We start from the raw sequence: 25,216 nt of genomic DNA on the forward strand, positions 1-25,216 counted from the left end.
AGGCCTGCGAAGTAGCGACGTTGAGCGCGCAGTACCCCCCCCCCCGCCTTTCGCGCGAGGGCCTCCTTGAACTTTGACCTTAGGCCTCGAGCGCGAGGCAAACAGACGGCCGGGTGTCGGGCCCTCCTCCTCCTCCATTCGCCTGAGAGAAGAGAGAGGTCGCTCTCGTTCTTCCTCCCTCCTCCTCCTCCTCCCTCCTCGCCCCCTCTTCCTCCCGGCCCTCCCTTTGACTGTTCCCGCGCGCGAGTGCCAGGCGATGGTTCTGACCTCCGTGCGGCGCGCGCGCTAATCCTCCCCGCCCCCCGCCCGCCTCGCCGTGTTCCACCCCCGCCTCGGGGAAGAGCGCCGCGCGGAACCGTCGCCGCCGCCTCGTCCTCCGCCGCGCTCTCTCGCCAGACAAGGGCCCGCCCCGTCCCACCCTTCGCCGCCGCCGCCACACACAGCACTGGGCGACGTGGAGCCGGCGAGACGCGGCCCCCACCGGGACCATCAACATGGCGAGTGCCTCGTACCACATCTCCAACTTGCTGGAGAAAATGACGTCGAGCGACAAGGACTTCAGGTAAGGCCTCTCAGGTAGCCCGCTCCAGGCTCGGCCCAGGCGAAAGAGGAGCCTCCTCGCCCTCATACCCCCGGCTCACCGATCTCTCTCCCCCCCCCCCCCCACTCCGCCGCCTCCTCGGCCTTTTCCGGCTTGCCCCGGCCAGACCGCGGCCGCGTCGGTTCTCCTGCCGCACCCAACGTGCCTCGGGCCTGGGTTGGCGCCCGTTGGGCAGGAGGAGGAGGAGGCCGAGCCCCGCTCGTGGCTTTTGTGCTCCGCAGGGCTGCGAAGGGGAACCAGGAGGCCCTGGCGCGGCCGCACGGGCATCGCTTTTCCTCGGAAAGTTGCCCGCAAGTTTGCTGTTTCCTACGCGCCCCGGAGGCTGCTCGGCATTTTGTACTTTCCATTATGCTCGTCCGTGTTGCCGTGTAAGGTGGACTTGTTTCCCCTGCAGCCTGTATTTGCAGCCTTAAAGCAGGTTTAGTTGGAACAAAAGCTGTTGACCATTGGGACTTCTAGTAAACGTGCAGAGAGTATCAAGCTGTGAATATTGCGATGTACATAAGGATTACTTTTAACATCAGCATTGGCCCATTGGATTCTGTGCTTACACACTGGCTCTGTTTTAGGTATTTGTTATACAGTATGGTGATTTGGTTTATATGCATCCAGTTTATATTACAGAAGATGGATAAAATGTTGCAGACACACTGGTTTTTCTCTTTGGTGTGGTAGAGTATGCTTCCTTTCATTCCTCATTAGTAAATAACAGTAATAAGAATGTGGCCAACAAAATGGTTTTAATTTTTATCCATAATGTCATAGGTGGAATTAAATCGAACACAAACATTCTTAATCAGGCAATATAGTTGATCCTTTGAAATAGTATTTTTCAGTACATGCAGTACTTTTGACAAGAGTTTAGTATTGGCTCAAACTTCTTGTGGTTTCACATTCCTTGTCAAAGATGATCTTAGTATTATAAAATTCCTTTAGAGAATGTACTTTGATATACATGTGGTAGTCTTACATGTATGTATGTGCGTAGCAGAAAAGGTATTCACATACATGCATTTTGCATATTTTTTACTGCATAGATATTGTTCCTGTATAAGAATTTGTCATGTTTCATGTAGTTGTAAGTGTGGTAATATAGAAACATGAATTCACCTGTGAAGGGCAGTAAGGCAGTGCAAAATCCTGTGGCCCAACCCTGATTCTGTGTGGTTTGGTTAAGGTATTAGATGTATTGCACCTGCATCAGTTTAATGAACCAAGTTACTTGTCACATCTTCATACTAGTTTGATTTTGTTTTGCGTTACTCAGAATAAGTGCTGATCCACTTTTGAAAATGAACCATATATGAGCTAGTTAGAGGCACTCTCTGAAGATGTCACTCCACCATAATTTGACTTGCCATTGTGAGCTCCTTCATTAATGTGCAGCTCACCTGTTGATATATTCCTCTGTATTTTAAACTTCTTGTATGCCTTTCTTCTGCTTCCTTTTCAGCCCTCATGTCAGTTAGAAAAATCCTTCTTTGTGTAATTGGTTTGTGGTTCTGGCCTAGTTGCATGTGAAGGTCTGGAAGAAATTGGGAAAGTTGGGGAGACCTATTCTAATCCCACCACCACTACTTTTCTAAGCCCCCCCCTTACATACTTATTTCAGAGTTCCTAATTTTGAGTGGAGGACCAGAAGCGTACCCATGGGCTCAAACACACCTTCCTCTCTCCCCACCCTTTCCTTTTCAGAGCTTGCTACAATGCAGCAGCTTTATTTTTGTACAAATGGTAATGCTAAATAATCATGTTCATTTTCAAGCTGGAGTTTGAAGCTATTTGTGATCTTTGATTAATGCTACCTATGGTTAGTATGTTACATTAGTGTAAAAGTAATGTGTCTTGATTAATTTCAAAAAGAGTAGAAGGCGGGTATTTTCACACAAGTGGGAGCATAGAAACGCATGATCTCACATGGCATGTGTTTACCTATGCACTAAGCTGCTGTGGAACGTTTTGCATTTTCCTGTAGATGTGAGGGAGAGAAAATGTAATACCATTTATCCCAACAGCTTCTTTTATTCACTGGAGTCAAGAGGTACAGCTAGCAATCATTCAAGATCATACCTTTGGCATTTGCTCAAACTGTACTCCTATTGACCAAGAAAGAGAACATTGAGGACTTTCTGTACCCATTACCATTACAGCCAGAAACAATTGAAGCAGTGCACAAGAATATAAAAATGAAGTAAAATATTAAAAGTACTTTTCTTAAAAGACAATAAAGCCATTTATTCAAACTCTAAAGCAATATAATCATTCCTATAAACTCTAAAAACTATAAAGCATTTCTACAGATGTACAATCAATATTCCATAAATGATCAGGCTTTTCCCTCTACATAATTCCATCCTTACTTCAGACATTGTGATATATTGTGATGTTCAGCTGGTGATATATTGCCATGTTGAAAACCTGATATCGCCCAATCCTCACTGGGTCACACCTCAGGAAAAGCCTTCTTAAAAAATCCTTCACTCAGTTCCTAAACATCATGATGTTTGGGCTAGTAATTGATTGCAGAGTTTCCAGTACATCTCTGGGGCATGTGGTACTAGGTGTAGCAGCATGATGGAGCCATCCTTTTTCCATGTTTTCTTTTTAAAAATGAAGCTTTGAAGGCAGGAGCTAGGTTTGTTACAGTTTTCCATAAATGCTGCAGAACCACATTTTTAATACTACGAAAGCATTCTATATCTTTGAAAGAAGTATAAAACATAAAGTATAAAACAATGCAGCTACATAAGAACATGAATCATTTCCAAAATATACAGTGGTTACAAACACTTCGGGTTACAAACTCCACTACCCCGGAAGTAGTACCTCGGGTTGAGAACTTTGCCCCAGAATGAGAACGGAAATTGTGAGCTGGTGGCAGCGGGAGGCCCCATTAGCGAAAGCACGCCTCTAGTTAAGAACAGTTTCAGGTTAAGAATGGTCCTCCAGAACAAATTAAGTTTGTGACCCGAGGTACCACTATAATTATAAACGAGCCTCTTACATACGTACCTTAAGCAGTGCTTTCTTTCAGAGGGTGCGGAGGGGTACACATACCCCTAAACATTTTGTGAATCTGTACTTTTGTCCATTTACTGTATTTATTTTTCCAGATTTGAACTTTAAAATGGTGGTTTTCTTGAGTCAAACTTTTTTTAGAAAAAAAAGCACTGACCTTAAGTATGTATACCAATGCAATGAGAGGTATGAGCTTGCAGGATCACTTGATGCTCTTGCTCTCATTTTGAAAATATAGCAACAACATCTATTCATATTCTTCAACTTAAAAAACTATATAACACTACACTGAAATGTTGAAATGTTTCTTTGAATCTTCCCACTACACTTGCCATCCTCTCCTGCCCTTTGAGAAGTGTTGTGTTAAAGCCATATCCATAAAACAAAACCCGACAAGCAGAAGCCAGCTACTGGTGTTTTCTTTACCTACCTGCAAAACTTCAGAGAGGTGCTATGCTAAGATGTATAAAAAACAGTATAGTGCTTCAGTAGCTGTTATCATTTAAGAACAAAACTATCTATCTTAAGACAAAAGAGCAAAAAGCACGCACCAGCAGTGGTAGCTGACACAGTGCTTTCCAGACATTATGGTTTGGAACTCCCACCATCCCTGACAAATCACCATGCTGTCTGGGCTGGTGGGAGTTGTAGTTTAGAACATTCGGAAGAACCGTGTTGGCTACTCCTGCTGTACAGGGGTGGCCAGGCTAGTGAGTGTCGAGGGAAACAGAAGACCCCTGTGTAATATTTATTGACCAAGTCTCCATTAATAAAAACCACAGTAAAGAATAACAATCTTTTGTTCATGACAAAAGTTGTTTCCAATTTTCTGTGCAACTGTTATTTATTACATTTATAATCTGCATTTCATTAGGCTTATTATTATTTTATTTTCATTATTTCATTAAAATTTGTATACTGCCTAATACTTACAGGTCTCAGGGTGGGTATAGAGTTCTGCGGTGTCACCCTTCCAAGCTTGCTTAGTGTTAGTAAAGTTGTTACAATACGTGCCTTTGAACTGTGCTCTAGAACCTATCTATGTTATAGCATAAAGATATTGCATATGATAACTTCTTAGAATCATAGAGTTGGAAGAGACCACAAGGGCCATCGAGTCCAACCCCCTGCCAAGCAGGAAACACCATCATTCTTCAATGTAATAAAATATTACAAATTTATTAAAAGAGATATAGTAGTTTTCATAGAGATACTATGAAAACTACTATTAAATATTTGCACCCTAATATTCTACTATTCAAAAGTAGCATGTTGCTTATTAGTTATGAATGACATCTAATGCTACCATTCTGTTTATGGAATGGATTTTGATTCAGTGGAAGCATCCACTATAACGTAAGAGTAGGAGAGGTGATTTTTACTGATTTCCCCCTTCCTGCTGCAAGTCCCCCTGCACCACCTTTCATGCCTTTCTGGAAGGCCTCTCAGCCTTTTGGATCAGGGTTTATTGGGGACACAAGTGGCTGCAGTGAGAAGGGGGAATCTGCAAAAGTCATCTGCCCATCTTTTTACATTAGTGAACTTTGGGGGATGGGAATACAGTCGAGTTGTCATTTGTGTACATTTAATTTCCGCAATCACAGCTTTACATAGTTGGTGATCAGCCAGCTGACACCGCACAAATTAAATGGAGGCAAGGTGGAGAGCTTAAAAGTTCTTTCTGTGACATGAAAACCCAGTGTGGAAAGAGCTTTTAAACTCTCTGCCTTGCTTTTGGGGCTCTGAGAAGTTCTTGCTACACAAAGCTTTTCCAGAACCAGGTATGTAAGGCAGAGAGCTAAAAGCTCTTCCTTGCATTGGCGGGGGGCAGGGGGAGACCTGCTTTGGTGTGGGCTTTGGGAAGGTAAGGATGCTTGCGTGGGTCAGTTGTTTTAACACTGCAATTTTGGCTTTATGTGCCATCCCCAGAACGTAACCCTGTGCAAGTTGCAAGTCAAATGTATACACTTGATATGGTTTTGAATGTAAGCCCATTTGAATATGAATCGTGGAAAACATTAACTTAGATTGTGCTGTAAAGCTATAGTATACAAATTGAATTGCCTTTTCTTTTGTATAGGTTTATGGCAACAAATGACTTGATGACTGAACTACAGAAAGATTCTATCAAGTTAGATGATGATAGTGAAAGGAAGGTTGTGAAAATGATTCTGAAGTTGCTGGAAGATAAAAATGGTGAAGTACAAAATTTAGCAGTCAAATGGTATGTATGTGTCTGTGATTAGAGTTTTTAAATTCTTATGCATTGACTTGATTCTATATTGAGCATATAAGAATTGCTTTGTTTGTCTAGTCCAGCATTTTGTCTCCATAAAATGCATGTTTGATGCCCCTGAGAAGATCACCAGCAGAGTATAATGGAGATAGATCATATTCTTGTTTCCTATTTGATTACATTTTTGGTACTGTGAATATTAGTCAGTGAAATATTGCTGTTCCTTCTGAAACTCCTGCTGGTCAATTTCATTAGTTGACTCTCAAAGAAAAAAAGATAGTATTCACTCTTTCTACACATTTCATATTTTTATAAATATCTGCAGATATCTGTATTTCACACCTTCCCATCTGTTTGAAGGCCAAAGGTGGAGTGAATGATCACTTAATATTGGAACGGTCCCTGTAATTACTACTTAGCTAGTCTACATATAATTGTATAACAAAGGAGATAGTGTTTGGTTTAGATATATTTAAAAGCTGGATAGTTGTGTCATGGATAACGGACATGAATTTAAAATTAATTATTAACTTACATTTCCTGATGTGAAAATGCAGCTTGAAATAACCTACTGAAATTGTTAGTAACTGGTTTGGACATGTCACAAAATATGTTAGTTGATTATCACTCTGTATTTGTGATGTTAATACTGCAGTGGGGAACCCCTGACCTGTAGACTTAATTAGCCCGAACAGGCTTCTCCAGTTGATCTCTGAGGCCATTTTGGCAAAGCCACACCCACTTGCCCTGCATCAGACATAGTATATGATATCAGGTATGGGACAGGTAAAAATGTGGCTCCATTCTGAAAGGGGGGTTTGCAGGCACGTTTATCAGCAGCACCTGAAATCAAACTTCATGTGCAAAGTGGGGGGGGGGGGACCTCTCCTGAAATTTGCTGTTGGATGATTGACCTATCAAAATTGCCCATGGGTTTTGGGGGCCTGAGGTGGATCTGCACATAGGGAAAACCACTATTAATAACTCAGAAATTAAATCGTTGTAACAACAACAAAAATGCAATGGAAAATCACAAAGATTTTTTTTTACTCTCCAGCACCATCTGGTGTTGCATGTTTATCATGTATTCTAAACACTTTTTTGAGTAACGGAGCTAAGTTCCAATAAATTGTTCCATATACATCCTGTAAATGTGGCATTAGTTGCCAACTTTGAGAATGTCCCAGGATGTTTTATAAAACTATATTCGCCTGAATGCAGGTTACCATAGATTGACCTGTCTGTGCATTCGACTCCCGGAACTGTTCGAAACTCGAGACGCGGCTTCCGATTGGCTGCAGGAGCATCCTGCAGCCAATCGGAAACCACGCCAGATGTTCAGCTTCCGAAAATCATTCGAAAACCGGAACACTCATTTCCAGTTTTCGATTGTTCAGGAGCCGAAACGTAGGAGTTCCAAGGCATTCGGCAACCAAGGTACGAGTGTACAGGTAAGTGAATTTCTAACATTTTAGATGTGATGAATCAGTTTTTAAAGTGTATTAAATGCTGTTTTGGTTTCGTTACAGCCTTGGGCCCCTGGTGAGTAAAGTGAAAGAATACCAAGTGGAGACAATTGTAGATACCCTCTGTACTAACATGCTTTCTGATAAAGAGCAGCTACGTGATATTTCAAGCATTGGCCTTAAAACAGTCATTGGAGAACTTCCTCCTGCTTCCAGTGGTAATTTCTACTACTTCTCTATATTTAGTCATGTCTCTTCTAGTTTGATATTGATTAATGAAATTGGATTCAGTTAAATTCTAGCTAACACTAAGATTTACTTAACTTGGAGATAAAAGATTTTTCTGATGCCATCTTTGCCCTTAGATGTTCTTATTGTGTTCTGATTTTTAGCTGGGGTATTTGTGTTTGGAGAAGAGACAAGAGGAGTTCAAGAACTAAAGCTGGTGGACATACTATGGTCTTTGGTTAAGGTTCTGTGTATGGTATTCTGTAACACCATTATGTTGTGCAGCATGGCCCAGGATTTATGCCTGAAAATGTGCGGACTGTGCTACAGTCGAAGTTAATTTCCCCCATTAAGGTTGTGTGGTGTAATTGATGCTTTCGCTATGTAATATTTGAAGTTTCACAAGGATGGCAGTCTACAGTAATTCAGTGGGCCTCTGGGTCAGCAACTTTGTACTTCATTCCACTCTGTCCAACTGAAGGTTCTTCTTGGCCGCTTTGATTCATCCTGATCCTCTTCTGCTGCTTACCGGCTCTTGTTAATGCTAGCTATTGATCATACCAAGAATTATACAAAAATATTTCTAAGTTTTAAGGTACAAACATTTTTTCTGGGGATAATTCACCTCCTGTTGTGGCTAACGCTGAAACTAGTGTTTTAAATTTCACTACTTAAATTAATTATGAATCTTCACCTTAAGGAAAAGAGTCGTTCAGTCTGGTTTTAATCTCAGACTACTTGTGACAGTAGTTTCAGAAAAATGAAAATAATGGAAATAAATAGAACATATTGAATCCAAACTGCAAAAATCCACAATTCAACCTGATTCTATTTTTAATGGCCTTCAGTTTGGGATCCTGATTTTGCTAGTTGGTCAGTCAATTTCCTATACTGGATTAGGAAAGGAGTGCTACTACTGAGTTTCTGTGTAATTAGAGTTGTCTGTGAAAGAAACACATACAATGAAGTTCAAATTACAAATTAAAAGCTCGAGAAAGTACCTTACTTTGACTTTTACAATAACTGTGTTCCCTTTATATAATCTTGAGGTGCAAATGCTATTGTTTATGTAGCACAAACACACTTTTGGTGGGGGGCAAGTTTTACAGAAGTATAAAAAATACTGAGAGAAAAATTAAGAGTGCCTTTTCAGTAGTGGCACCTGCACTGTTGAACACCCTCCCATCAGATGTCAAAGAGATAAACAATTACACAACTTTCCGTAGACACCTGAAGGCGGCCCTGTATTGGAAAGTTTGTAATGTTTTCCTGTGTTCTGTTATATTCTGTTGGAAGCCCCCTAGAGTGACTGGACTGGGGCAACCCTGTCAGATGGGCGGGGTACAAGTAATTTATTACAGTGGTGCCCCGCAAGACGAATGCCTCGCAAGACGGAAAACCCGCAAGACGAAAGGGTTTTCCGTCTGCAGAGGCGCTTCGCAAGATGAATTTCCCTATGGGCTTGCTTCGCAAGACGAAAAATGATGAAAATTTTCGGGGGGGTTTTCCGCTCCAAAACCCCTTTTTCTGAATCGCTAAGCTGCTAAAAGCATTTTAGCAGCAAAACCGCTAATCCCCCACCCCTAAAAAAGCCGTTTTTAGCCCTTAAAGTGCTAATAGCGCTACTCCGTCAATGGGCTTGCTTTGCAAGATGAAAAAACCGCAAGACGAAAAGACTCCCGGAACGGATTCTTTTCGTCTTGCGAGGCACCACTGTATTATGGTTATGATTGTTACAGACCAGTGATAACTGTACATGTTAAGTGGACACAGATTGCTCACAGAAAAAATAAACAAAACTGGGAGGGGATGGAAATGGAATGGAATATCCTCAACAGAAGCAACCAAGAGTTCAACACTTTATTGAAATTCTCACTTTTAAAACAGTAATAGAAGTCTTTATATATGCAGCTGTTCTGCTTTACTAGCTAGTTTCTTCTAATATACTGCTTCTAAATAATCCTCAGTGAAATTTGAGCCATGATCAGGAATGTAGGGAGGGCTTTACTCATGGATTGCTCTTACTGGATTATGGTGTATGCATGTGTGTGTTTTTTCCTGCATTACCAGAGTTCAGATTACTAGGCAGTAATCAGAATGAAGTGGACTCTACTCCATGAAAGTTTGTCATACTAAATTTGTTAGTCCCTACGATGCCGCAAGACTGTTAGTTGTTTTTGCTGCAACACAAACTAACACTGCTACCCACAATAATTGGTTCTAATAAATCTACCACTAGATAACCCACACTTGTTTTGAAAATGGCTCAAGTTCATACCAGGTTTGTTACATGTCTTGTGAAATAGCATATATATGCTGACAAAATGTTATTATGGTGTTTCCCTATTTCTAGGTTCTGCATTAGCAGCTAATGTCTGTAAAAAGATCACTGGGCGTCTTACCAGCGCTATCGCCAAGCAAGAGGATGTGTCTGTTCAGTTAGAGGCCTTAGACATCATGGCTGATATGCTAAGCAGGTAAACATGCATGTTAAAAATGCTTGTAAACAATAATTCCTTTAAAAAGTTGTGTAATGTTCATATGCAGTTCTAATGTCTGGAAACTTTTTATTGAGGAGAATGTTAATGAAGCTGAATGAGTGCAGAGTTGTTAAATGCATAATAAATGTAATGCTGAAGCTGAATTTGCATTAATTATTGCTTCCATATTTTTTTGATATTTTGGATAGAGAAAAGACAGCTAAGAGATACTTAGGGAAAAGCTTTGAAGTGTAAATTTAGGGGGAAACCTGGAGTAAGATCATGTCAACATATTGCACTGTTACTCAGAAATCTATGCTTGCTGCCAATTTGTTCGAGACCAAATTGAAGGTGTTACTACTAGTATAGAAAGTCGTTACAGTTTGGGACCAGTATACTAGAAGGATTGCCTTACCTTATAGATGTCTACAGAATTGGCACTTTTACAAGTGCCGCATAATGTTCATGCTGCACTTGTAGGAAATATGCTTTTTAGTTTGGCAGAACCTATACTCCCTTCACCACTGACTTTAGGCAGGTCCCTTTCCTGTACTGTTTATGGTGCTTGCTAAAAACATTTTTGTTAAGGCAAGCCTATCCAGCTGTTGATATGTATTTTAATGTGTAATTTGTTTTTGTAATGCATATTTTCTTAACTGCTGACGTGATATATATGTTAGTTTGTAACTCTTGGCCTTTATTGATAATTTCAGTCTATATTTTATGTAAACCACTTAGAGGTTTTTATGATTAAGTGGCTTACAAATTCCATTAAATAAAATTTAAAAAATTGAAATGCCCGGACAATAAAATTTGTTTTATTCTAACTTAATTTTTGTCTTTTTTAAGGCAAGGAGGATTGCTTGTTAACTTCCATCCTTCTATTCTGACATGCCTGCTTCCTCAGCTGACTAGTCCAAGGCTTGCTGTGAGAAAAAGAACCATCATTGCTCTTGGTCATCTTGTTATGAGTTGTGGAAACATAGTGTTTGTTGACCTCATTGAGCATCTGTTGACAGAGCTTTCTAAAAATGATTCCATGTCAACAACAAGGACCTATATACAGTGTATTGCTGCCATCAGTAGGCAAGCAGGTCATAGAATAGGTAAATAAATTTGCATATTATTGAAATCTTCCTATTTTTCACATGAAATGTTAAATGTTCCCCATGAATGACTGTTTCTGTTTTCTGTTGTCAGGTGAATACCTGGAAAAAATTATCCCTTTGGTAGTAAAATTCTGTAATGTAGATGATGATGAGCTTCGAGAATATTGCATTCAAGCATTTGAATCTTTTGTTAGGAGGTAAGGTGGTAATAGGTGCACTTGTTTTTTCCTGGTTAACTTAACAGTATGAAATAAGTTGAAAGCAAGCTTTAGAGGCACTGAGAAGAGGCTCTGGTTAAACATGGTGGGAACCCTTAAATTGTTAAGTTGCATAATATTTTGAGTGTCATTGGTAGAAATTAATTTTTTACTGCTTGCATTGCTATCTTTGACTTTAATGCAACTAATATCTCCCTAGCATAAATAATGCAGCTATTGAGAAGTGGATTCTTAAAAGTTTCCGTTCAAATACCACTTCACAGGATACATAGATATAGCTAAACCTAGGCCTTATGATGTGCCAATGCTACAAAGTAGCATTTCCCCAAAGCATCAGTTGCAGTGAACATGTGCAGAGTCTGATTCTGTCTAATATGTGATGAAAACATCTGCACAGGAATACTTTGCTAAATATGATCTTCCATGTAATTTAGAATAGTATGTGGGGATTACCTCGGAATCAGAATCCTGCATTGCCCTGCCACTCTTCCTCTTCTGCCCCTTCCCCCAGTTGCTTCTGTTGCTTTGTAGCGGAGTGGGAATGGGCACCTAAACATCCAGATTCCAGCCCTTTTGGGGTTAGATGTTCCTGGCATGCACACCTCTAAATGAGAGGAAGTTGCCTTAGAAAGGGCATTGAGAAGAGATGGCACATTGTGCACTGGCTTTGCTTGGGACTTGGCTTGGGAAGTAGCGCTGACTGTGCCAAAATCAGCACATAAGAAATTCATGTGATTCATTGATAAGCACAGAATAATTCATTTGGGTCACTTTCCCCAGATTACTCTGGTTCTCTTGGGATTGCCACCCAGAAGCCCTGCCCTCCCATTTTATCCTGAAAATATTTATTCTTCACTAGCTTGGCCAGAGAGAACCACTTATTATATATTACTTTACCATTGTTCTATACAGTTTTGCTGATAGACCCAGTTCAATCCTATAGCAATACTGAGTGATGCTTTATTTTCGGTAGATTCCTAATTAATGTTATGCTTATTATGCAGATGTCCTAAAGAAGTTTATCCTCATGTAACTACCATTATAAACATTTGTCTTAAGTACCTTACATATGATCCCAACTACAATTACGATGATGAAGATGAAGATGAGAATGCTATGGATGCTGATGGTGGAGATGATGATGATCAAGGTGAACTTGTGTGAAGATTGAAATATTCAAGTATCTTAAGATAGCACATACAGTTATTAGTGCAGCATCCTAAATGAAATGTTTTCATAGTGTAATGGCAGAGCTTTGTTAGAAAAGGACACTCCAGCCCAGTCTTTGTGAAAGTAATTTGCCTCTTACCATTGGAGGCCAGCAGGGAGTAACCAAATTTTGTAAATTGTAAATTGCAAACTGGCACTTAGAACTATGGGGGAATGATGTGAAATGTTCAGTGAAGTGAATGTTCCAAGATAAATCCATTCCTTTTAATGAGGTTTACCTGAGAGCAGTAATTGTCAGATTGATAGTCATTGATTTGCCTAATGTTGCTTGTATGCTTTGTTTGTATTTGTATTAATACCCAAATAATAAAATACAAAGTGATCTCTAGGCTATGGGCTTTAGTTATGATTTTATATATAACACAGAAACCTTTTATTTCCTCCCCACCCCAAAAGGGAGCGATGATGAATACAGTGATGATGATGACATGAGCTGGAAAGTTAGACGTGCAGCTGCGAAATGCTTGGACGCTGTAGTCAGTACGCGACATGAAATGTTACCAGAGTTCTACAAGACGGTGTCTCCTGCTTTAATTGCTAGATTCAAGGAACGAGAGGAAAACGTAAAAGCAGATGTTTTCCATGCATATCTCTCTCTTTTAAAACAAACGCGTCCTGTGCAGAGTTGGCTCTGTGATCCTGATGCCATGGAACAAGGAGAGACTCCTTTAACAATGCTTCAGAGTCAGGTTGGTGGATAAAACATGGATATTTTGTAAAATAAAAGGCCATATTGTTTGCTCTGGATAAACGTGAGAAAGGGGGAAACATTAATCTGCACCTTTCCCTCAAAGCAACGTGTTTTAGAAAGTTTAGGAGTTTTACTGTCTTTATAATCTAGAGCTTTTGGAATTGTGCTGCCGTCGACCACTTTAGATGCCGAGTGGTGACTGCCTGCTTTCATAATGCGACATAGGATTTCTGTCTCCCCCAACAAGCCCCCTCTGTGCCCACAAAATCTATTAGGGGGAAGGAAGGAGAAACCCCATTATTTGAGTAGATACTTGTTTGTGCTACTTTTAGGCATCTTTGCTATTTTTGAAATTTGCTGGGCTTTCTGCAAAGTGCCTAAAGCTTACTTCTGTCTGAATGTCCGTGGTCCTCATATTTACTTAAGAATCACACAAAACCTGTCGGGTTGTATATATAAAAAGTGCTAACTGCTGAACATTGTAACAAGTATATAATAATTACAGGTTCCCAACATTGTTAAAGCCTTGCACAAACAGATGAAGGAGAAGAGTGTGAAGACTCGTCAGTGTTGTTTTAACATGCTAACAGAGTTGGTCAATGTCTTGCCTGGGGCTCTCACACAGCATATTCCTGTACTTGTCCCAGGTATGAAAAATATATCTTAACATGTTGTAAAGTTTTAACCTTGACATCTGGTAATGCTTTGAAGCATGCTTATATATTTTGCATAGAAGTGGCATATTATTAGAATTTTGGTTCTCATGTAGTGTACTATGTGTGTGTATTTTACCAAGCTTTCTACAACTATATCTGTACATTTACTTGTTCTCTATTGAATTTATTCCTGTACATTGCAACTGGAGTTCCTTGAGAAAGATATTCAGATAGAAGAGATGCTAATAATAGATATTTCTTTTATGGTTGGTAATACAGTCGTACCTTGGAAGTCGAACGGAATCCGTTCCGGAAGTCCGTTCAGTTTTCAAAACGTTCAAAAACTAAAGCTCCTGCAGCCAATTGGAAGCCCCAACGGGCGTTTGGCTTCCAAACAGTCATTTCTGGGTTTGCAGCATTTGGGAGCCAAAATGTTCGAGAACTAAGCTGTTCGAAAACCAAGGTATGACTTGCTTGCAGTTTTTTATCTGTGGTTTCAGATAAAACATAAAATGCATACAGAATAATGAATCGAAATGGTATGAGAGATGGAAATAATGTGAAAAATATAACCAGGATCAGGGAAGGAGTAATGCAAGTCAGATTGTTTTTAGCAAGATTGTAGACCTTTATTGTGATTGGAGACAATATGCAAGTGTCATTAAACTAGAAAAACCAGTATGCATCCAAAGCATAAAATACCTAGTGGCAAGCCTCCAAACATGAATAGGATTAGGTCCAGGAATCATTTTGTCCTCCCTGCTTCATTCTCTGGCAAACCATATTCTTTTAGTAGCACAAAATTTTTAGATTGGGTGGCTGCTACTAAGCTATTGTAAAATCGCTTGACTGTTGGGTGCATGAAAGAGCAGAAACAGGCCCAAGGAAGCTCTGATTTTGAAGGATTGCTGGTGTGGTTACAGTTAGAAGCAAAACCTAGATTGAATCTGTTGGGTTAATAGGATTTGTATAAAAGGCTTTGTTTGGAAAGATGAGTTCTGAGTAAAAAACTGAGCCAAGAGGAGGTTCAAAATTAGACAAAAATTTTGCTCTTAATGAAAAATATTGGATAAACCATCAAATCACCTTTTCCTATCTGCGCTACTTAAGTATAAGTTCAGAAACTTACTGGTTTGTAACCTGCTTTAAATCAGCAAATGTGCTTCAGATATACAATTGTGTGAATTAACTCTTTATTCTTCTTACAGGGATAATTTTTTCACTGAACGACAAATCAAGTTCTTCTAATCTGAAGATAGATGCTTTATCGTGTTTGTATGTGATCCTCTGCAATCACACACCCCAAGTTTTTCACCCTCATGTTCAAGCATTGGTGCCTCCTGTTGTGGCATGCGTTGGAGACCCATTTTATAAAATAACATCTGAGGCGCTGTTGGTTACCCAGCAGCTTGTGAAAGTCATCCGGCCTCTGGATCAGCCTTCCTCTTTTGATGCAAGCCCTTACATCAAAGATTTGTTTACATGTACAATCAAGAGACTCAAAGCTGCTGATATTGACCAGGAAGTAAAAGAGAGGGCAATCTCCTGTATGGGTCAAATCATTTGCAGTCTCGGCGACAATCTTGGCTCTGACCTTCCTAGTACACTTCAGATCTTCTTAGAGAGACTAAAAAACGAGATCACTCGGCTAACCACTGTGAAGGCTTTGACTCTGATAGCTGGTTCTCCGCTGAAGATAGATCTGAGGCCAGTTCTAGGAGAAGGTGTTCCTATCCTTGCTTCTTTCCTCCGAAAGAACCAGAGAGCTCTGAAACTAGGAACTCTTTCTGCTTTAGACATATTAATCAAAAACTACAGTGACAGCTTGACAGCTGCTATGATTGATGCTGTCCTGGATGAGCTTCCACCTCTCATCAGCGAGAGTGATATGCATGTGTCACAAATGGCCATTAGTTTTCTGACCACCCTTGCGAAAGTTTATCCTTCTTCTCTCTCGAAAATCAGTGGCTCCATACTGAATGAACTTATTGGGCTGGTGAGGTCACCATTATTGCAGGGTGGAGCACTTAGTGCCATGCTAGAATTTTTCCAAGCTCTGGTTGTGACTGGAACAAGTAACTTAGGATATATGGACTTATTGCGTATGTTAACGGGACCAGTGTACTCTCAGAGTACAGCACTTACTCACAAGCAGTCTTATTATTCCATTGCCAAATGTGTAGCTGCCCTGACACGAGCATGCCCTAAAGAGGGACCAGCAGTAGTAGGTCAGTTCATTCAAGATGTTAAGAACTCAAGGTCAACAGATTCCATCCGTCTCCTTGCTTTGCTTTCTCTTGGGGAAGTTGGACACCACATTGACTTAAGTGGACAAATAGAGCTAAAATCTGTAATATTAGAAGCATTCTCCTCTCCAAGTGAAGAAGTGAAATCAGCAGCTTCTTACGCATTGGGCAGCATCAGTGTCGGCAACCTTCCTGAGTACCTCCCGTTTGTCTTACAAGAAATTACTAGTCAACCTAAAAGGCAATACCTTCTGCTCCATTCCTTGAAGGAGATAATTAGCTCCGCAACAGTGCAAGGCCTCAAACCATATGTGGAGAGCATCTGGTCTTTGCTCCTGAAACACTGTGAGTGTGCAGAAGAGGGTACCAGAAATGTTGTTGCTGAATGCTTGGGGAAGCTTACTTTAATAGACCCAGAGACTCTGCTACCGCGCCTTAAAGGATATTTGCTTTCAGGTTTGTAAACTTTTAATATCTTCATGTACTGTTTTGGGATACCACCCACAACTAATTTCTCCAGAATGGTCCTATTCAGTTGTAATAGTTTCAGACTGTTTTAGAATAGTTTTAGAAGAGAAGGATTTCTTCGGTGCATGTCTTAAACAGAAATTGTAACTCTTAAAAACTGAAAACTAAGTTATGTTTTGCGGGTAATAATTAGAAAATGTCACTCACTTAAGAGGGAAGTATTATAAGGATTTTTTCAGACCACTTTAAAAGCGCTGTACAAAGAATATTACACAGAGATGATCTATTTAATATTGTCCTGCCAAAAGGATTGCAACAAGGATAGTTTGAGATCAGTCAAAGTGATATTTATACTGACCGATAGAAATTAGATTACCTATGTCCATATATTTCTGTGGAAACCCCTTATGTCCAGGTGTTGATTCTAGTCCACCATTTTTGTCTGTTCTGATCATCTTTGATTCATCTGGGTGACATTTTAGCTATGTGATTGCTTATGGAGATAAAAAGAAAAACAAGGGCAGGAAGTCTTCAGCCTACCATTAGCGAAAAAGGTTTGCTAATTCCATGTGCTACAGTTCTTATTGTAATAGAACAATTGGCCATTGCTGCCTAGACAATCCTAGTGGAACACATTTCTAGTAGATCTGCGACCCATTTTTTAAATTGAATTATTCAAACAGAAACAAACAACGTCAGACAATATAAGCTAAATAATAAAAACCAAGACAATACGTTCTGTTCATACAAGTGTGGCAGGGAATGGTTAGTGATCCAGGCCAGTGCTCAAGACATTCAAGCAAATAGATGTGTATAATGAATCCAGATATCAGATAATTTCCCATCTTTTTTGTGCTTTTGGAAGGTCACCAGCTGAGTTCTGTCCCTGTATGATATGGGGAGTAGACCTCTTCCAATATTGAAGTGTTAGATGTTTAGCCACTACAAATGCCCTTAGAAAGAAGTTAAATTGTCCCTTCTGCCAGGTTCCAAAGGACCTGTACATAATTCAGCAAAACATTAAAATCTGAGAACCTAAGGTCCAAAACCATATTTATGTGGCTGCTGTGGCCCAATTTTGTTCGGAATAGGGTTGCAGATTTAAATAAAATTCATTTTAAAAGGGGATTGGACAAATTCATGGAGGAGTGGCTGTTAGTCATGATGCCTATGTATCGGAGCCAGTATATCACTGTACCACTTCTTGGGGATGAGAAGCAGACAAGTGAAGTCCTAATCGTTTCTCATAGACATCTCAATGACCACTGTGAGAACAGGATGTTGGGCCTTAGGTCTGATCTAGCAAAGGTTCTTTTTATGTTCTTATCTGTATCATACTGCAGAACCATATGGCTTATAATAGTAAGCAGAGTACAAAACCAGAGTTTAAATCTTAACTTAGCTATCAAGCTTACTGGATGACGTTGGGTCAGTCACCATTTTTCAACTTCTTTCACAAGGGAATAATTATGTACACTGAGCTGAGCAATTTGAAGAAAGAGCAAAGTTAAAAACATCAGAGTTGGTGGCTATCGCTACAGAATCCGTAGCTTAGCTATGCTTGGTGTGGTGAAGTGCTTCCATTGTCTAAATATGACAAGCCAAAAGTCTATGCTTGCTCCTAACTTATTTTCTTATTTGAAACATGATTAATCAGCTTCTCTAGAAACTGTTTAATAGGCCTTTGCTTTGGAGTGTGCATGCCAAAGGCACAAAATTCATTATTTGCTTATAGAAAAAAATCAAAGTTAGTATTATTTGCTGGATATACTTCACCGTTCAATGTGTCCCCAGAACAACTTGCTAGATATGAATTACATAAAAACAAAATAGAGAGATGTAAAAACAGTAACTAGATAAAAGGAAACAATGTATTGAGGATAAAATATCCTGAGAAAATATGGACTGAAGTTGCCAATGCTGCTATTATTGAGATATTTGTTTTAAATGTTTAATCACAACATACTATCTTAAAATCATAACTTTTTACACTCAGCTTGGAATGTTTTTAACATCTTGAACCCCATGACATTCCTGCAGTGTATCTGTAAAATTGTTGTGTTAAACTGACAGCTTTAAATCGGAAAGGGGGTTCTTCTTAGCAGAACTGCTACTATAATACCCACTAGACTAGGCTTAACATGCATAGAACCTAATTTTGTGTTCCATCATGTATACCTGTTTGACTAATTTAAGTCCATTGATTTCAGTGGATTCTTATACAGCATTTGTCTTACCCACTGAAACTAATGGACCCAACTAACTGAAGTCCTTTGATTTCAAGTAGGTCAACTCAATGTTTGACTTAGTTGGAGACAACCCTCTGAGGTCTGACCTTTTCTTATTGTTTTTCTTAATTACCCGGAGTGATTGCCCCGTGACGTGGTAAACTGCTTTTGAATTTAACATTAGGAACCTTTCAAATTCTGCTTGTAATTTGGCATGGGGGGGCAGCTGTTGAAAAAAAATATTAATTGGATTTGTGTGATTCATTTCCGTAGTAAGTAGTTTTTTGAATCCCCACTAAGGAAAATGCTACAGGATGAATTGTGTATTAATAAAATACCAGTGTTTTAAAAAGTTGTCATTCTTATTAATAATCATGATGTTTTTGTAATTGCATACTACAGCATGGGACAATGAGGACATTGTTCAAGCATTCTGGTTAATTTTTTTGTTATTAGGATCATCATATGCTCGAAGTTCAGTGGTCACTGCTGTGAAGTTCACAATCTCTGACCATCCACAGCCCATAGACCCATTATTAAAGAATTGTATAGGTAAGTGAAATTGCAATTATTTCAAGCAGTGCAATTTACCATGAGATGACATACTTTCTTCCATGTGTGCATGTGAGTGTGTTTTAAAAGGTCAGTATTTTCTAGGTACTGGTGTCAAATGTAGCTTTTTTCAGGTCTGGGGGAAAAGAGGGTGACTCAAGTACTTGAGGTTTTCCTAGGAAAGGATAATGCTTCCCTTTTAAATGGAAGCAGGGATTCTCCCAGCTTAAAGCAAACTCTTTGTTTTAACATGCTCATTAATTTTTGTATTGTCTATAAATTTATTCAAAGCTATGTCCAATAATAGTGTAGCACAACAAATGTTTGCTCAAAGATGCTTTAATGAAAAGTGAGAATGGGTTGTGTAGGTGCAGTATAATCGCTGCAGCCCATGAATGAGGCTTTTTGTGGAGTCATTGAATTGTACGTAGTCTAAAAAAAAAAAAAACAAAGTGGATACTTTCTGATAAGGTAGCTGGAAAAATCTTACTCCTTTTAAAGTCATTGGTTTGTCTTATTCATGTTTGCCATTTCCTGTATGGTTTCTTTGAAACATGCTTTCCCCTTAAATTGGAGAATTAATTTCTTAAAGTCCTGGAACAGGGCTGTCTGAGACCATGAACTGTGAAAACTGAAAGTGGCAGTTTTCAGATTTGATTAATTGTGCCACTCATAGAGGAACTGGGGGTGGGGGAAGATTGTACAGTGGCACCTCGTGTTATGTACTGTCCCCCTTACAAATGCTGCGGGTTACACGCTCTGCTAACCCGGAAGTAGATGCCCCTTGACCTTTGCCTCGGGATGTGAGCGGAAGCCGCGGTGCGGCAGCAGTGGGAGGCGCCATTAGAGCAAGTGCGCCTCATGTTACGAGTGGTTTCCTGTTACGAATGGACTTCTGGAACAGATTGAGTACGTAACACGAGGTACCACTGTACACATGAAGTTCTCAAAAACTTCTCACAAACTTGATGAATTATCAAAGTAAATTGGTTGTTCAAAAGGTAAATATGCATTGGAATGATAATTGCTGCCGTATTTCACAAAAATGTAGGCAAACCAGTTAGTACAAAGTACAGTTATGCTTTTGCAACATGTCGTAAGAGGAAATGTGTAAGGAAAGTGAGACTCACTTTTTATTTATAGTAAGTGTATTGTTGTTTGTCACCTGTAGCCCATTTTTCCCCATGAGATGACATACTAATCCAACCCCTCCTAATTCATGGCCTTGCCTTTTACAAACATCAATTGGGCAGGGAGAAGCTAGTGGGAAGTTCAAGAGCGGCAAATATTGAACAGGAGCATATGCTGATAACTTTCTTTAAACGATTGCAGGTGACTTTTTGAAAACATTGGAAGATCCAGACCTGAATGTGAGACGAGTAGCTCTGGTAACATTTAATTCAGCAGCACACAATAAACCGTCACTAATAAGGGACCTTTTAGATACTGTGCTTCCACATCTTTATAATGAAACAAAAGTGAGAAAGGAACTAATAAGAGAGGTATGTAATCCGCTCATGTTACAGGGTGAGTAAGCAGTGGTGTTTAGAATAGCTAATGTTTTCTGTTTAAGTATTTTTGAGTTCAGATCCTTGTGCAAGTTCAGGCAACTGTTTTCTGTACTGATTAGGTGGCTAACTAAAGCCAAGTCCTTCTGGAAAGTTTTGTGTATGAGTGCTTTTGCCTAGAATTATTGAAGAAACTCATCATATTTTATATGATGATAGGAGTTAAGAGAGACCATAAGTTTACCTTGAGTGAGGAACATGCATGAAATATAATTTGAAAACTGCCATATTGTAACGAATTTCAATAAACATCTTTCATAGTACCAGAAATGAAAATACTGGGAAGGTATTGAGCTACTGGAATAAAGAGCAATGCAAAATGTTTTGTGTTCACTACGTGCATTGTTACAAAGGGAGACAAGCCAAATGAGTCATGTCCCAGAATCTCTTCACAAGTCATATAGGTTTTCCCATACAATCAGCTCCAATTTAATTTTAATGTGATTCATCTTACTGCAGAATTGTGGGCATACAGAGTGTAACTTGCGAATGCAAAATCTACTCTTAATTGTGAAGGGAAATTCAATGTTGACATTAAATCTGATACTAAAAATGATTTTGATGTAATTTATTATTTTATATGATACACAAAAGATGTATCTTATAAAAGCTAGGCAAATGTAAGAACATAATTTTGAAAACAGGTTTGCTTGCCTCTTAAAAACCAGATAAATAGTGGCAGGTGGTGGGTTTCATGGCTTGGGACATGGAAACTTGCTGTTGTCGGAATACACACTACTTTCATCAACTTGACTTGAAGAACAATAAATATGACCTCTTGCTTTAAGAGGCCATAATGCTCCTTAGTAAATTCTTACTCGGCGTATTTCATTAACAACTGATAACTAAATGTATTCAGTGTGTTTAACAATTTCTGATCTGATTTGCAGGTTGAAATGGGTCCATTTAAGCATACAGTTGATGATGGTCTTGATATTAGAAAGGCAGCTTTTGAGTGTATGTACACTCTGCTAGATAGCTGCCTTGATAGGCTAGACATCTTTGAATTCCTAAACCATGTGGAAGATGGTTTGAAGGATCACTATGATATTAAGGTTAGTGCTTGTTATTTGCTTATATGTGTATTTGTACGCACATATACATATGCATATACATATACGGATGCAGATATTTGTAAGCTAGTTGCTGAAAAATTGCAATAAAACTGTAAAAAAAAAAAAACATGGGAAGGTGGTATTGGCTTTGTACAAAAATTAATGAAAGCTTTTTCTGTCCTTTATTCTGCCCTCAAGGTAGGGCACCTAATTCCTGGTCAGGGTGATAGCCAGTTGTGGTTATCCCACTTGCTCAACAAGTTTCTATTTGCACAAACATGATTTCCCCTTCCTATTCTCCTCTGTCCAGCCTCCCAGCACAGTCTGCTCTGGAGGAGCACCTAGGGGGGACAGCAAAGGAAAGGAAGATGAAGTCTGCTGCTGCTGCTTTTCTTTTCCCTGATTTCGTGCTATTATATGGAAACTGTTTTTCTTAAAGACGATTCCTTCTACAGGAAATAGCCATTGGTAGTCCAGAGGCTTCCAGCAATATGAATTACAGCATATTATCAGCTTTGATAAGCAATTGCTTCCAGTTCAGCATGAATTTGACTAATGAAGACAACATTCAAATGATTGGTTTGGTGGTAGAGAAACATCAAAAAAGTATAGTCAAGAGAATATGGATCCTGGATACTGCTTTTTCTCCCTATACTTGTAGAGTCACAGTTAGATTTTCTGATACTTAAAATCTGTTCTTAGCAGTGGCTAAAACTTTGTTATTTATTCAGTTTTTATTTCTTCTTAACCAGATGCTAACATTTTTGATGCTGGTGAGACTGTCTACCCTGTGTCCAAGTGCAGTTTTGCAGAGGCTGGATAGACTGGTTGAACCCTTACGTGCTACATGTACAACCAAGGTATTGTGTGAATTGAATTGGTTTGAATTAGCCTACAGGATAATTGTAAAGCATAGTCTCATATATATATTACTTTGGTCACAGACTCAGTCTTGGAAAGATAATCTTTTGAAGCCACTATTCTTTCTCAGCATACTGTTTCTCTATTTCACCCAGTTTTTTCTCTGATCATGTTTTGTAAGCAGCTTTCATATGTGGCTTGTGGTCCTGTCTATTCAGAGGTTTCTTCACCCATGTGTTACCTTAAGAAACTTTCAGTTATTATTTCAGTTTATACCTAGGAATAGTCTTGATTGAAGCAAAAGCAAGAAGTGTGCTTTAGATAGAAGAAAGAGAAGCCTGATTTCTAGCAGCGTGCTTTTGTGGCTATATGATGGCACTTTTGTTTTAATATTGAGGCTTGTCTAGACAATGTTGTCAGGGGTAGTAGTTCAGAAGTTAGTGAATCTCTTAAGTTGGCCACTATTATGTAAGGCTGCTACTTACTACTACTAATAATAAATTTTATTTATATCCCGCCCTCCCCAGCCGAAGCCAGGCTCAGGGCAGCTAACAACAATAAAACAGTACAACACAACACAACACTCTAAAATCATTCATTATAAAATTAACTCAAATCAAACCAATGGCAACCATTGGGCCAGAGCTCCGCGAAGATTGCCGAAGGAGGGAGTCAGGCTGTGCCCTGGCCAAAGGCCTGGAGGAACAGCTCTGTCTTGCAGGCCCTGCAGAAAGATGTCAAGTCCCGCAGGGCCCTAGTCTCTTATGACAGAGCGTTCCACCAGATCGGAGCCACAGCCGAAAAAGCCCTGGCTCTAGTTGAGGCCAGCCTAACCTCTCTGTGGCCTGGGACCTTAAAGATGTTTTTATTTGAAGACCATAAGTTTCTCTGTGGGACATACCAGGAGAGGCGGCCCCGTAGGTACGAGGGTCCTAGGCCGTATAGGGCTTTAAAGGTTAAAACCAGCACCTTAAACTTGATCCTGTACTCCACCGGGAGCCAGTGCAGCTGGTATAGCACCGGGTGAATGTGATCTTGCATTTCATGAATTCTTGTTTAGTATTCTCTGTTCTGCTGTCACTCAGCAAGTGGACATACTATCTGATGTGGGTATGCATACATTTGAATAGCTTTCTAGATAGATTTTACTGTTGAATTTATATAATATGTATCTTTTTTTAACTAAACAGGTAAAAGCAAATTCTGTGAAGCAGGAATTTGAAAAGCAAGATGAACTGAAGCGATCTGCCATGAGAGCAGTAGCGGCATTATTAACCATTCCAGAAGCAGAAAAAAGTCCACTGATGAGCGAATTTCAGTCACAGATAAGCTCTAATCCTGAGCTTGCAGCCATTTTTGAAAGCATCCAGAAAGATTCGTCGTCCACTAATTTGGAATCAATGGACACTAGTTAGATACTCAGAATGGGAACCATTAATTTGAACCATACGATGCACTGAATTGACAAGTTAAAAACAAACAAACAGAAAAGTATCTAATCTTCACAATGTTCCATTTTACCTTTATGGAGACAGTTTGGCTTTTCCCCATTGTTGCTTTTTTTAGCATTTATTCCAGAAATATGTATTTCCATAACTCAAAAGTTGTAAACCACTCAAGTTTTAGTGGATTTGGACACACATTAAATAGAAATAAAAGGTTAAAACGCATGGTGTATGGAAATAGATTCCAACATCTGTTTGCCCTGTAATGTTTAGGATTAAAAGTTTAAAAATTTGTGACCATGATTTTTCTTTTCCTTTTTTCTTGATATAAAAATCTACTGTGTTTTTGTATAACTTTTGTCTTTCTGTTTCAGCTACTTGAATTGATTTGGCTGGCAGTTTAAAAATTGTGTAAGACTTATTATCGTGCAGAGGTCTTGGGCACAGTTAAAAAAATGCCAACATGTCCTTTTTAAAGGTGTGGGAGTAAACAGTTCCCTGTTGTGCACACTAATTTTGCATGAACAAGTTTACAAATATATGTTATGTGTAAAACAGTATGTGCCGTTTATTAATAATTAAGTTCAAGTGAGTACTGTTCAAATGAGTACTGTTGTATCACTGCAGTTTTAAGGTGTCAGTCACTCAGGTGATTAAGTTTGGAAGAGAAATGGGGACACCCAAAAATAAGGTGGTGTTTTCTATACCCACCCTAGGTATGTCAAGGTATTTAAACTTTTTTAAAACCACAGACCAAAACCTACAGAAGTCAAATTGCTTGAGAGGAACTTTTGAGCTTCTAGTATCAATGCTGGTGATACTCGAGCCTATAGCTGTGGGGAATGGTCTAAAGCAGTGTT

The 25,216-nt window shown here is 39.4% G+C and overlaps 1 protein-coding gene across 2 annotated transcripts; it reads left to right on the forward strand.

The window, feature by feature from the left end:
• CAND1 (cullin associated and neddylation dissociated 1) lies at positions 1–24,659 on the forward strand. 2 transcript variants are annotated; one of them, XR_014502074.1, is made up of 15 exons: positions 1–562; positions 5,700–5,843; positions 7,385–7,539; positions 9,903–10,026; positions 10,879–11,135; positions 11,230–11,335; positions 12,361–12,506; positions 12,983–13,275; positions 13,783–13,924; positions 15,142–16,635; positions 19,332–19,427; positions 20,760–21,522; positions 21,610–22,050; positions 22,803–22,910; positions 24,102–24,659. XR_014502074.1 is itself a non-coding variant. In XM_083399393.1 (15 exons), exons 1-15 carry the CDS (start codon positions 495–497, stop codon positions 24,324–24,326), a joined length of 3,693 nt encoding a protein of 1,230 aa, XP_083255519.1. In that variant the 5' UTR covers positions 50–494; the 3' UTR covers positions 24,327–24,659. The 2 variants fall into 2 exon arrangements, 1 of the variants encoding a protein (XP_083255519.1); XM_083399393.1 differs by having other exon boundaries at positions 50–562; positions 20,760–20,929; positions 21,886–22,050.
• Positions 24,660–25,216: the final 557 nt, after the last annotated feature.

Source organism: Podarcis tiliguerta (assembly GCF_965153285.1).
Source record: "Podarcis tiliguerta genome assembly, chromosome: 10".
Taxonomy (NCBI): domain Eukaryota; kingdom Metazoa; phylum Chordata; class Lepidosauria; order Squamata; family Lacertidae; genus Podarcis; species Podarcis tiliguerta.

What these genes read in the sequence shown, in the direction of transcription:
- CAND1 (XM_083399393.1), top strand. Translation starts at nt 495, where the DNA reads ATGGCGAGTGCCTCGTACCACATCTCCAACTTGCTGGAGAAAATGACG. An exon ending in TTTGAATCTTTTGTTAGGAG is followed by an intron (nt 11,336 to 12,360) that starts GTAAGGTGGTAA and finishes CTTATTATGCAG; the next exon opens with ATGTCCTAAAGAAGTTTATC. An exon ending in TAAAGGATATTTGCTTTCAG is followed by an intron (nt 16,636 to 19,331) that starts GTTTGTAAACTT and finishes TTTTGTTATTAG; the next exon opens with GATCATCATATGCTCGAAGT.